This window comes from Urocitellus parryii, chromosome 5 (assembly GCF_045843805.1).
Source record: "Urocitellus parryii isolate mUroPar1 chromosome 5, mUroPar1.hap1, whole genome shotgun sequence".
In the NCBI taxonomy this organism is placed as follows: Eukaryota; Metazoa; Chordata; class Mammalia; order Rodentia; family Sciuridae; genus Urocitellus; species Urocitellus parryii.
This window is the reverse complement of record NC_135535.1, coordinates 4,453,937-4,468,538: the sequence shown is the minus strand read 5'-3', so window position 1 is coordinate 4,468,538 and position 14,602 is coordinate 4,453,937. Positions and strand designations below refer to the sequence as shown.

Sequence of the window (14,602 nt, the reverse complement as noted above, 5' to 3'; positions counted from 1 at the left end):
GGAACAGGAAATAAGGAACAGATGAGCAGCCTAGCCTTTTGTGTAAGCTGATCAAAATCAAGACTCACAAATTAAGAAGAGGAAAAAAACCCACTTGATATTCACTCCTTTCTTAGCTACACATCTTCAATGAAATTTTTATAATTAAGCATAATTTTATGTAATACATGTTAAAATATCTCACAAAGAAGTTAACTTCAGTACAAAATGTTTGAAGCTCTAACTCCCATGATGTCTATGTGTGATTCAACATCCCTGTTTGCATTAGACTTCTGTGTAAGTCATCTGGTGCCATGCCACTCAAAGTGGTCCATGGGCCAGCAACAGGGGCCTCATCTGGGGCTGTGTGGAATGCACTCTTAGGTCATGTGATACCCAGATGCTTCCTCTGCACATTATGATTTGGGAATCTAGGAAAATCTTTCCCCACAATACGGAAATCTTCTGAGAACCTGGCGGTACAGGCAACACCTCCAATGGAAGGGTTCCACCTCACAGACACTGTCAAACAATGATTTCTACCCAGTAACCCCTGTTTGATCCTCTGGAAGGAGGATTCAGTTCACACCTAATATCTTTCTATTCTGGGTTTTACAGAACACCTTGGATAACCACATCATTGCATGGCTACAACTAGATGGCTTATCAAATTCCATCCAGGAACTCACCACCAGAGGCCACTGTTTTTCTATAGAAAGTGTTCCCAAGCTGTAGACATGACTCTGTGGCTTTCTGCACCCCATCTAATACTCCCCCTTAGGACCAGAAAGAATAAGTGCTACTCACATGAGACTTTCACCTATTTGAAGATAATGGTCACATTCCCCAAGCCTTCCCTCCCCAAACAACATGGTCAGGGTTTTCTTCACTAGTCTGGATGTATTACTCTTAAAATGCCTGCTTTAAAAAGTAAATACAGTATTCTAGTGTGGCCCGACTAGCACAGAGTAGAACAGAAGTAACACTTTTTTTTTTTTTAAATAGACTATTTCAGGATTTGGTGTGAAGCTCAGTGGTAAAGTGTTTGCCTAGCATGCACAAAGCCCTACATTCAATCCCCAGCACTACCACCAAAACAAACAAACAAAAAACCCCAAAACTTTTATAGAGTAGTTTTAGGTTTAAAGCATCAACACATCATAATCACCTGAAGTCCATAGTTCTCCATTAGGGTTTACTATTGGTGTCTATGAGTTTGTATAAGAGCATAAAGGCACATATCCAACATGATACATTATAGTATTAGGCAGAATAGTTCCACTGTCCTAAAAGTCATCTGTTTCACCTATCCATCCCTCACTGCCTTCTAACTCCTGGCAAACAGATTTTACTATCTAGATTGTTTTTGCCTTTTCTGGAATATCATGAAGTTGGAATCACAGATTATCTTCTTTTACTTATCAATACGCATTTAAGTTTCTTCCCTGTTCTTTCGTGGCTTCATAGTTTTTTTTTTTTTTTTGCTTTGAGATGGGGTCTTGCCCAGGATGGTCTTGAATTCCTGGGCTCAAGTGATCCTCCTGTTTCAGCCTTCTAAGTAGCTGGGACTATAGATGTGTGCCTCCACACCCAGCAGTAGCTCATTTATCCCTAGTGCTGGATAAGATTGCAGGATCTGAGTGAATCCGTTTATCTGTTCACCTACTTAAGGATATTATGGTTGCTTCCAAATTTTCGCAATTATGAAGAAAGCTTCTACAAACATCCATATGCAAGTTTTGTGTGGATGTAAGTTTTCGACTCTTTTGGGTAAATTCCAGGTAGTATAATTGCTGATCATATGGTAAAAATATATTTAGTCTTATAAGAAACTTCCAAATTGTATCCAAAGTGGCTGTGGCTGTATTCTCACCAACACTGAAAGACAGTTCCTGTTCTTGATCCTTGCCAGCCTTTGGTGCTGTCAGTGTTCTAGATTTTGGTTTAGAGTATAGCTGTTTAGTGTTTTTTTTTTTTTTTTTTTGTACTGGGGATTGAACCCAGGGGTGCTTAGCCACTGAGCCACATCCCCAATTCTTATATATATATACATATATATATATGTATATACATGTATACATATTTATTTATTATTTAGAAACAAGATCTTGCTGAGTTGCTTAAATCCTTGCCAAGTTACTGAGGCTGGCTTTGAACTCATGATCTTCCTTCCTCAGCCTCCTGAGCATGTGGGATATTACAGGCATGTGTCATGGTACCCAGGTGTGATATCTTTTTAAATTTGTATTCTTCTAAAGACCTATTAAATGGAACATCTTTTAATATGCTTATTTGTCATCTATTTCCTTTGGTAGGTAGTCTGTTAAGGTCTTTGGCCTATATTATTTTAATCAAGTTGTTTACTCTTTTTTTTTTTTTTTGGTGTGCTTGTGAGATACTAGGCAAGCACTGAGCTATATCCCCAACCAATTTTTGAAATTTTGAGAAAGGGTATTGCTAAGTTGCTCACATAGACCTTAAATTTGCAGCTCTCCTGCCTCAGCTCCCAAGTGTGCTTCCCCGTACCTGGCTGTCTCCTAAAGTTTGAAGAGTTCTTTGAATATTTTGGATACGTCTTATCAAGTATGTCTTTTGCAAATATTTTCTCCCAGTCTTAGCCTGTCTCAATTCTCTTGACAATGTCTCTAGAAGAGAAGATTTAAAAAATTTTTGGTGAAGTCCAGTTTACAATTATTTCATGTGTTGTGCCTGTACTGTTGTATATCTTTCACTAAACACTTGCTTGTGTTCTGAGCTTCCTGGTTCAGTTTGGTGTCTGACATTCATTTGAGGGAAATCATTACTATTTCAAACACTGCTTCTGTTCCTTTCCCTTTTCTTTTTTGGTGTTCCTATTACATGTTACACCTTTTGTAGCTTTCCCATAGTTCCTGGAAAACCTGTTTTAAGTCCCCTCTTTGCTTTCTAGTTTTGGAGGTTTATATAGAGATATCCTTATATCAGATCCTTTCCTCATCCTTGTTCAATCTTCTAAAAAGCCCATCAAAAGCACTTTTAATATCTCTTCATGTTTTTGATCTGTAGCATTTCTTTTTGGTTCTTTCCATCTCTACTTCAGTTGCTCATCTGTTCTTGCATGTTGTTTATCCAGTATAGCCCATAGCTTATTAATCACAGCTATTTTAAGTTCCTGGTCTGATAATTTTAACATCCCTATATCTGAGCTTAGGTCTAATGCTGCTTCTGTGTCTTCAAATTATTTTCTGCCTTTTGGTATGCCTTGTCATATTTTTCTTGATAGCTGAACATGTACTGAGTGAAGGGAACTGCTGTAAATTGGCCTTCAGTAATCTGGTGGTGAGGTGTGGGGGAAGGGAAGCATCTACAGTTCTATGATTAGGTCTTAGTACCCCTCACCCCACCCAGATATTGGGATTGAACCCAGGGGTACTTTACCACTGAGCTATAATCCCACCTCTTTTTATTTTGAGACAGGGTCTCACTAGGTGGCAGGGCTGGCATTGAACTTATGATCCTCCTGTCTCAGTTTCCAGAATCACTGGGATCACATGTGTGCGCCATTTTGCCCAGCTAGATCTCAATCTTTCAGCAAGCCTCTGTCCTTATGATTTCATGTTTCTCAGTAATTTTCCCCCCCTTTCAGTGTACAGAATAGCCAAAGCTTGCTGGAGATGGCCATTCCCCTACCTCAGGTCAATCAGGCTCTAATAAGACCCCAGCAGATAGGCTCCCAGGGCAGCAGCCCCTATTAAGTGAGACCCTGAAGGTTCAGGAGGCAACAACAAAAGTGAGGGAGCCCTATGACTGGTGCTCCTAGCATTTTCATCTCTCAGACCTCCAGGTTTTCCTAAGTGGGTGCTGGATTCCCCTGGAGGCTCCCGCACTGTAAGCTGTGATTCCCTGTATCTGTCTGTCCAGTTTTGGAGCAGCGAGTTTTGCTCTGACCTCACTTCTCTGACAGATGTAAGAGTTACTGATTTTCAGTTTTTTACTTGTTAAGATGAAGGAGTGAGGGCTGGGGATATAGCTCAGTTGGTAGAGTGCTTGCCTCACATGTACAAGGCCCTGGGTTCAGATCCCAGCACCACATACACACACACACACACAAAAAAAAAAAAAAAAAAAAAAAAAGATGAAGGGAGATTTTCAAGTTTCTGACATGCTGGAATGGAAACTAGAAGCAGCACTTTTCTTCTTAGATGTGGTTCAATATGAATTGGGCTTGTCTTAGTATCTGCTGTGAAATACCCTGCCATGAATGTGGAGGTCTTTCATGCTAATCAAAAAGCACATAATTTCCCACTCATGATGGGCATGTTGGAGAATAATTCTGAAGGTTCAGTAACTGAAAGAACACTGGAAACAAAGAGGTGGCACTGTTACTGACCAACAGCCACAGACTGAGTCCTGGAGACTGTTTCCTCCTCCACTCTATAACACTCTTCTAAAATTAAACTGACTTGCCTTTAAACTGACTATTTCTTTGTATGTATAGTGAGTGCTGTTTTTCTGCATGCCCCCCCAATTTTGCTTACAATAACCCCCCCCCTTTCCCTCCCTTCACACCACAAGACTGGGTGGGTACATGATCCAAAAGGAGCAAATCAGAATTCTTCCCCAGGATTTTTCTGGGAGGGCAGGAGAGAGTTCTCTTCCCTCTGTCAAAGTCACAGCTATCTTGGAGCCTCCTGAGGAAGCTGATCTAAGAGGACAAAGCCAAGATAAATACTGAGTAAGAGTTCTGCAGTCTTAAAAGGCCCAAGAACCAGAGGAAAAAAAAAAATAAGCAGGCAAGTTGCTCTAAACACCACGTGCAGTACCACCACACATATTTTAAGTAATTTTCTAGGCACCTCTACTTCAATTATGTCGTCCAGTGACCCCAACAGAAGAACTATCTCAATGTCTTGAACTTTACAATCAAGCAGCATGTTATGCTTCTCTAATCGTTTCTGTTCCAGAGAAGTCTGAATGATCACAACTTCCTTTTGCAATTTTCCCACTTCCCTGTAAAAACACAATATGAAAAGTGCTTTTACTCATTATGTAATGCGGCACTAAATCAAGAAAAAGTTATATTATAGGAAAAAGTGACTTTTCCTTATGAGTCCTGTAAGTGTTAGAGTTTGTAATATAAACACTAACACTCCTGAGAAAGACCATGAATGAACCTAGTTAACCCAAGGTTGCATTTTTCTTTTTGTGTGGTACTGAGAATGGAACCCAGGGTCTTGTTCATGCTAGGAAAGCACTCCGCCACTTAGTTACATCCCTAATCCTATTTATTTTGAGATAGGGTCTTGCCAAGTTGCCCAGGTTAGCCATGAACTTTTTTTTTTTTAATATTTATTTATTTATTAGTTGTAGTTCAACACCTTTATTTATATGTGGTGCTGAGGTTCGAATCCAGGGCCTCGCACATGTTAGGTGAGTGCTCTACTGCTGAGCCCCAGCCCCAGCCCTTAGCCTTGAACTTGCTATCCTCTTGCCTCAACCTCCCTGGTAGCTGGGATCACAGGCATATTTACTGAGCCTGGCAATGGCATTTTTCAATAATATACATTCCTGATTTAATCACAGTGACCAAGATGCAGTCCTTTCCCAGTTATTTTTTTTAATATTTTATTTTTTTTAGTTGTGGTTGGACACAATACCTTTTATTTTTTATTTATTTATTTTTTATTTTTATGTGATGCTTAGGATGAATCCAGGACCCTGCATGTGCTAGGCAAGCACTCTACCACTGAGCCACAACCTCAGCCCCTTTCCTAGTTACTTTATTTATTTTTTATTTTTGATATCAGGGATTGAACCTAGGGTCACTTAACCACTGAGCTGCATCCTCAGTGCTTCTTATTTTGAGATAGGGTCTTGTTAAGTTGCATAGGCTGGCTTTGAACTTGCGATCCTCCTATTTCAGCCTCTGAGTTGCTGGGATTACAGGAGTATTATGCCACCATGCTCAGCTTAATTTATTTATAAATCTATACTTTTTCAGGTTGTGTTTCTTCCTCATATGAGCTCTACATTTTGGAACCTCAAACCAGGAGAAATAGGGGCTGTGGTTGTGGCTCAGTGGTAGAGCACTTGCCTAGCATGGGCAAGGCTCTGGGTTCGATCCTCAGCACCACATAAAAATAAATAATTAAGATCTTGTGTCCAACTACAACTAAAAAATAAATATTAAAAACAAACAAGCAAGCAAACAAAAACCCAGTAGAAATAGTCTCTCTGCAAGATAAATCAGGTAAATCATTGTATCCCTGACAATCTGAAGTCTCTGTACTACCTGGCTCTTCTTAAGATGAGGCTACGAGGTTTACTAGCTGAAACAATGTGGACTTTTAACAGGACCCAGAAAGGGGACAAAAAAGTAAGAAAAGAAAAAGGAAGGAAGGATGAAAGGCATGGAACAGGCAGGAGAAGACTCCGAGATTTTCAAGAATACAAAGAAAAACAAATTTTAAACTAAATATAAAAGTTTAAAAAAAGTCAAGAAACAGATTTTAATTCCTCTAAAAAAAAAGTCATACACAAAGAACTTCCCAGCAGTGTCTTAAAGAACTGAAGGATTTGGGACAGTGAGGAAAAGTGACATGCCAAGAGGTTGAGCAAAAAGAGCTAATTTCTCATTGCTATGAGCATGTCGATCATGCAGAAAAGCATGTTATTTTGCTACAAGTCAGCTGACCCAAGGCAAGTCACTATCATCATCATGGCAAATGCTTATCAGGTACCAGGCTGTCTTTTAAGCTCACTCCATCAGTGTTCAGGTCACTACTCTCTGAGGCAGGCATTTTCTTTAACCCTGTTTACTGATGAGGAGATCAAGGCACAGTATGTCTGAAGCAAAGCTGGGATGTACTCACAGGCAGCATGGCCTGACCCATCCCTTACTCTCTGTGCCATGCTGCAGAGAGGGAATCTCTGGACAGTAGAAGACACCAGCAACATCAAGGGGGATTTAGGGCAAGGGACTCTACGGGATCACATTTTCATTCACCAGAAAGAACTACTCACTCTAACCAACTAATTCCCTCATTTGGTTCCCCCCAAATTAGAATATTTCAAATATGTTATGTGAGACCAAGAGCAATAAAGGGTACATATTCAAATATAGCTTTACATAATACATTCCACTCCAACAATACACATGTCTAAAATGCCAGCTGTATCTTTCAAACTGATGAATTCTCAATTACCTATCAACAGCGAAAAACTTCTTCCGTTCCTCTTCAATCTGAGTTTGAACTTTCTCAGTGTTGGAATTCTGAGTGACAAAGATGTCCTGAAGTTGCTGCCGCTTTGCCATGAGTTCATCCACAACTTGCAGACAGTCTTCTTCAACCTGAAGAAAGAGGATATGCACTGCAGATTTACCATCTTTTATGTTGTTAAGGTTCACAGGTTCTGTTATCAATAAGACCAACCCAGTCACTCTAAGATAAATCATATCCTATGTGCTGCTTGAACCTATGTCATGGATTGTGACCTACTCTCATTCTACACCTTTTAGGAACTGGTATCAGTACTTGCCTTCATCCTTCATTTTAGACCCATTCCTCATATCACTGCCATTTGACTTCCATTCCCACTGTCCAATAAAGTTCTTGCCACTGTGACTTTTAAGTGGCAATTATTTTATTTTTTTTTTTTTTAATTTTTTTTTTTTAATTTTTATTTTTTTAATATTTATTTATTTTTAGTTCTTGGCGGACACAACATCTTTGTTGGTATGTGGTGCTGAGGATCGAACCCGGGCCGCACGCATGCCAGGCGAGCGCGCTACCGCTTGAGCCACATCCCCAGCCCCTTAAGTGGCAATTAAACAAACATTTCAGGCTCAGCCTTTTAAACAGTCTTTATCACTTCTTCCTTCCTGCAGCACTGGGGCTTCTGGGATGCCTCCTCTTCGAATGACTACCCCTGTTCCTAGCCTACCTACACCTTCCAGAATCCCATGGCCACTTCAGTGCTCTCCACTGTCCATCTGCCCAAGCATTTCAACTTTTCTCACAGAGTTTCAATTTACTTGGGTCAATCAGCAGCTGCCAGATTGATAGCTCCTGCCCAGATTTCTCTGCATTCCCTGCTGGTGGACACTACCGTCCAGGCACCACACAGACCTAAGTCCCCTCCCATCTACTGTCCCAATCAGAACTCAGGCAGGAGTCCTTGTGGCACCCCGCCTCACCTTCCCTCCCACCCAGCATCCAGAACTTAGGAAGCTCTGCTGATTTAAGCACTTCTCACATCTGCCCCCATCACTACCAAAGACTTTTAGGAGCTCAATAAGTGAAGGAGGTTGAAAATTCAATGAAGAGACACTTCAGCTACCACTCACTGTTAGTTACCTTCTTCAGATTATCAATGTCTTCTCTACCTTTCTGGATAATTTCTTTTAATGAGTTGATCTTATTCAGTTTCTTCTTAAGCTGATTGCGACTATATTCAAGCTGAATATTAAGCCGAGTTTTTTGCTTTTCAAATTCTAATCTAGCATAAAAAAGTCAAGTATTACAAATGGTAAGTGAAATGCTCTTTCTTTTTAACGTTCTCTTACAGGAAATTTCAAGTACAAAAGTAGAAGGAATATGATAATGAACCCCATGAAGCTTTCACTCAAATTCAATATAATCAATTCAAGATCATTCTTGTTTTATGTATAACCCCACTTATCACAATGCTGGACTATTTCAAGCAAATTCAAGACATCATGTAATTTCATCTGTAAATATTTTATGTGTATCTCCAAAAGTGAAGTGACTTTTAATTCATAAGCACAAATTATTATAACTTAAAAAATCATAATAAATCTTTAATATGAAACTATTACCATTGTCAAATTTCCAGGGCATCTCATTATTAAAAAAAAAAACCTGGATATCTGTGTTAGGATTCAGACACTGCATACAGGTGATATGTTTCTTACATATTTTATAATCTATAGGTTCCCTTCTTTTTCTTTAAGTTACAACTTACATATTTATTGATACTGAGGTTTGAACCCAGGGCTTGCACATGATAGACTCAACCACTGAGCCACATCCCCAGTCCTTTAAAAAAAAAAATTTTTTTAAATTTTTTTTTTAATAGTTTATTTTTTAGTTCTCGGTGGACACAACATCTTTGTTTGTATGTGGTGCTGAGGATCGAACCCGGGCCGCACGCATGCCAGGTGAGCGCGCTACCGCTTGAGCCACATCCCCAGCCATAAAAAAAATTTTTAATTTTTACTTTGAGACAGGATCTCATTAAGTTTTTGTGGCTGGCCTCAAACTTTTGATGGTCCTGCCTTAGCCTCAAGTAGCTGGGAACATCAGGTATGCACTGTTACACCCAGCTTTACATGTTTATTAATTTTTTTTGCCATATGAGAAATGAACCCAGGGCTCTCTACCTATGACCTACATTCCCAGCCTCCCTCTCTTTTTTGGAGATAGGGCAGAGTCTTGCTAAATTGCTGAGGCTGTCCGAAAACTTGCAGTTCTCCTGCTTTAGCATCCAGAGTAGCTGGGATTATAGACATACACCACCATGCCTAGCTTTATGTGTTTATTAAATTATTTATTCAGTTGTTTTCAATAGTTATTCAAATATGAACTCCAAATATAAACTTTCAAACTGAAGAACATGTCCCTTCCTGATGTACTTTCTGCTAGCAAGCTTCATAAACTCCTCATAAAAGACTCTAACACTGATGGGCACAGTAGTGCACACCTAAAGTCCTAGCAACTTGGGAGGCTGAAGCAGGAGGATCAAAAGATTGAGGCCAGCCTCAGCAACCAAGTGAGACTTGAAACAACTTAGTGAGAACCTGCCTCAAAAAATAAAAAGAGCTAGGAATATAGCTCAGTGGTAGAGCACCCCTGGCTTCAATCCCAGTACATAAAAAAAAAAAAAGAAAGAAAAAACAACATCAACTGTAACTTGCCCTTTTCTTCTTCTATCCCTCCCATGTATCCTGGCAACCCAACTGTTCATTCAAGATGTACTTTTAAGTGCTATCTGTATCAGATACTGTGCTAGATAAACTGATTGAAAAACAGTGACAATAAAAACAAAGTTATATTTAATGAGAGCTTACTATGCATCTGTTATCAAAGCTCTGCTATAAATTAAACTCAAAGTTGTAGACTGTGAGGTAAGTAATACTAGTGCCCCATTAACAGAAGAGACAAAAGCAGAAGAGTTCAGCCTTGTCTAAGGCTACCCATTCGGGAAGCATGGAGCCAGGTGTGACGTAGAGGAGGCAACAGAGTCCCCACTCCTGACCTCTGACTGCACTGCCTGTGCGAGAGGTTAAGAAGAAACCTTCAAGAGACTTGTCTCTGCTCAGCAGTCAGGCATACAGAATATGCGGGACACCACACAACTCCAGCCTTCCTGTCCCCTCGCTGGCAAAACTAGAAAAAACTGATGGATCCAAAAATCTACTTGGAAATCTCAGTGCTCCTCTTAGCTCTTAGTGTGCAACCAGGCAGAGACTCAAAGACAGAAGACCTGAGCAACACCAGCAGCCTGGCCAACTGCCTTGCAGGTTAGCACTGCACCCAACAGCAGAATGCACATTCTTTGCAGGTATGCACGGAACATGTACTAAAACAGACAAGAATTGGCCTCACTCGAAGGGATCAAAATAATTCAAAATATATTCCTCACCACAATGAACTTAATCTAAAAATCACTAACAGAAAGATATCTGAACCCCCTTGCCCTGCCAATATCGCTAATCGGACAACACTCTTTTCATCCTATGTCATAGGAAAAAAAATAGGGATATTAGGAAATATTTTGGACAGAATTATAAGTAAAATACAATGTGCTAAAATTTGTAAGATGTAGCTTAAATAGCACTTAGAGAGAAATAAATATCTTTAAGTGTTTATATTAGAAGATAAGCCCCAAATACATGTCAACTTCCCTCTTAGAAAGATATACAAGAATATTAAATCAAAATAAGTAGAAGGAAGGTAGGGCTCGGTGGTGCACACCTGTAATCCCAGCAGCTTGGGAGGCTAAGGAGAATTCTGAGTTCAAAGTCAGCCTCAGCAACTGCAAGGCACTAAGGAACTCAGTGAGACCCTGTCTCTAAATAAACTACGAAATAGGGCTGGGGATGTCCCTGAGTTCAATCCCTGGTACCAAAAAAAAAAAAAAAAGTAGAAGGAAGGAAATAATGAACAGCAGAAACCAGTAACATAGAAATAAACAAACCATAGAGAAAACCCATGAAACCAAGAACTGGTATTACAAGGATCGATAAAATTAATGTGCCTTTAGCTAGATATCAAAAAGAAAAGACAAGACAAGCCACAATACTAGGAACAAAAGTACAACAGTCCAGATCTTAAGATTTTAAAAATACAAAGTATTGGGCCAGGGTTGTGGCTCAGTGGTAGAGCACTTGCCTAGCATGTGTGAAGCATTGAGTTCGATCCCTGGCACCACATTAAAAAAATAAAATAAGGGCTGGGGTTGTGGCTCAGCGGTACAGCGCTCGCCTAGCATGTGCAGGGCCCTGGGTTCAATCCTCAGCACCACATAAAAATAAATAAATTAATAAATAAAAATATTGTGTTCAACTACAACTAAAAAAATACATATTAAAAAAGTTTTGTGTCCATCTCCAACTAAAAAAATAAAAAAGATACACAAAGTAACTTTACGTTAATACATTTGTCAACCCAGATAAAGCACACAGACTTCTTGAAAGATGTGAACTACCGAACCTTGTCCAAGAAGTAGATATCCTGAATAGCCCTGTATTCATTAAAGAAACTGGATCTCCAAATAAAAATCTTCCCACAAAGAAAAGTGGGGGGTTTCATTGACTAATCTTATGAAACACTGGGAAGAACAATACCAATCCTATATAAACTAATCTTACGAAACATTGGGAAGAACAACACCAATCCTATATAAATGCTTCCCAAAAAAGAAAGCACATTTTATTCCCAGCTCATTTTATGGGCCTAGCATTACCCTAAAACCAAACTTTGGACAAAGACATTATAAGAAAACTACAGATTGTTACACCCAAGAAAAGGGTGCAAAAATCTTTAGCAAAGTTTTAACAAATAAAATCCAAAAACATGAAAACATATGAGAGTAACTCACGACCAAGTTGGGTTCATATTTTTATGTGAGGTGATTTAACATTTTAAAATGAATATAACTAACCAATTATTTGTACTTACTAGATTAAAAACTTTTTAAAAAATCTAGCCATACATCTCAGTGGATGCCAGAGAAAGTATTTGACAAAATTCAGTGCTCACTTATGGCAAAAAAATTTCTGTAAAGTAGGAATAGAAGGGGACTTCCTCAACCTGAAAGCTACCCTAAGTTTCTATTTTTCCCTGTGGCCCTCGGACTGGGAATAAGGCAGGATGTGTGCCCTCACCACTTATCCAACATTGTACTGGAGTCCTAGCTAGTACAATAGGCAAGAAAAAGAAATAAAAGATATACTGCCTGAAAAGGGAGAAATAAAACTTTTTATTCACTACAATATGATTATCTATGTAGGAAGTCCTAAAAAATCTATAAAAGAGCTTATAGAATTAAGTTTAGCAAGGTTTCAGGATACAAGGTCAATTTATAAAAAACAAATTTTATTTCAACATATTAAAACCAAATCATTTTATGTGTAAATTTTAAAACAATTCCATTTATAATAATATAAAGATGAAACAAATGTAACAAAATATACACAGACCAAATCTGAAGGCAGAAAACTAAAAAGCAATAATGAGAGAAATAGATAATGACATAAATAAACGGAGAGAGGTATCATGCTCATGGATTAGTATTAAAATGTCAATTCTTGGGCTGAGGTTGTAGGTCAGTGGTAGAGCACTTGCCTTGCACATGTGAGGCACTGGGTTTGATCCTCGGCACCACGTAAAGATAAACAAAGATATATTACTTTTAAAAATATTTTTAAAAGATATCAATTCTTCCCCAATTAATCTATAGATTCAACACAAGCCCAATCAAAATCCCAGCTGGTTTTCTTTCTTTCTTGCCCCCCACCCAATGCTGGAGATTGAACTCAGGGTCTCACACATGCTGGGCATGAGCTCTAACATTGAGTCTTAACCCCAGCTCCAGCAGGGTTTTTCTTTTTTCTTTCATTCATATATATATATATATATATATATATATATATATATATATATATATATATATATAGAAAAGCTGATCCTAAAATGTACATGGAAATGCAGAGGACCTAGAATAGGTAGGGGCATCACCTTTCTTGTTCACTCCTGTATCTTCTGTATTTCTAGAAGGGGGCCTGCTACGTGGGAGTACATAGTAAATGGGTGTTAAAAGAATGAAAGAAGTATGAGAGAACTGTAGAGAATAAATTGAAAGGAAGTTGGCAAAAATGTTGGCAGGTTTTATTTCAGGACAAAGAAAAGTTTTCTCTATTTCCCCCAGAGGCACATTTTACTCTTACATTTAAACATTATTTGAATAGATCATACATGCCTGTGGTACAAAGCAAAAGTCTTAGGAACACACAAAAGTAAAATGTCTCTCTCCCATTCGCTCAGCTTTAGTAGCTGTTATTTTACAATTTAGAGGAATTACACCTAAGGGAATTTTCATTTCAGTTCATAAAAAAGGGGAGAGTTTCATTTTCTTACAAATAAATTAACAAACTTAAGGGTTTTTTTTTCTCTTTTTTGGTTGGGGACTTTTTTTTTTTTTTTGGTCTTTTCTTTGTTGGAACTAGGGATCCAAGCCAGGGCTTTGCGTGTGCGAGGCCAGCACTTTGCCACTGAGCTACATTCCAGCTCTAACTTAACAAACTTAAAAAAAAGGAAAGGCATACTAGTTCTTTCATAGGAAAACTCAATATTATGAAGAAGCTGAGTCTCTCTAAATTAAATACAATTTAAATATCACTTCAATACAACAAGTGCAGTTAAGATTGGTTTTTTGTTTTTGTTTTTTAAATAACTAGAGGGCTGGGGTGTGGCTCAGTGGCAAAGCACTTGCCTGGCATGTGTGAGGCATTGGGTTCAATTCTCAGCACCATGTATCAATGAATAAAATAAAGGTCCATTGACAACTAAAAAAAAATTTAAAAAATAATTAGATAAGCTGATTCTAGAATTCACTTGCAGAAGTAGCCATAAAAGTATAGTATGTGTAAAATATTTACTAATATCTTTTAATAAAAATACCTTTTTTGATCAATTTCTTGTTGCTGTTTAACATGTTTATTCTCAAATTCACGAATATTTGCCACACCAATTTCTTCACAGAAGTGTTGGAAAATGTCATCTTCTACCTTTTAAATTATTTCAAAACAACTAGTTTAATAAGTAATTTTGAGAAATAGATAAGGCTTAAATAAGTTTTCATTCCAAGATTTTTCTGGATTAAGCTAAAATGTAATCAAACCAAATATTACCATATTCATCCATTGCTTCCTCTTCCTTTATCTCTGTAAGTTATGCTCATCTATTTTCAAATTCTTATTCAAAAATTTAAAAAGAAAGCTCATTAACTTGCATTATTAAGTGTTTGGGCTTTATGTACCATTTAATATAAAACTGAAAGGATTCCATTTACATTGGCCATACCAAAATACAACATTCTATATAAAGAAATTAATCTTTAA

The 14,602-nt window shown here is 38.2% G+C and overlaps 1 protein-coding gene across 2 annotated transcripts in view; it reads right to left on the bottom strand.

Annotated features, from left to right (window-relative positions):
- Smc1b (structural maintenance of chromosomes 1B) overlaps window positions 1–14,602 on the bottom strand; it is a 74,444-nt gene that overhangs the window by 14,523 nt on the left and 45,319 nt on the right. For both annotated transcript variants that reach the window (XM_026394304.1, XM_026394305.2), the window contains exons 15-18: window positions 14,163–14,269; window positions 8,316–8,457; window positions 7,164–7,309; window positions 4,815–4,968 (exon numbers count right to left, since the gene is read on the bottom strand). In XM_026394304.1, the coding sequence (XP_026250089.1) occupies window positions 4,815–4,968; window positions 7,164–7,309; window positions 8,316–8,457; window positions 14,163–14,269 (549 nt within the window). The remainder of the gene's footprint in view (window positions 1–4,814; window positions 4,969–7,163; window positions 7,310–8,315; window positions 8,458–14,162; window positions 14,270–14,602) is intronic.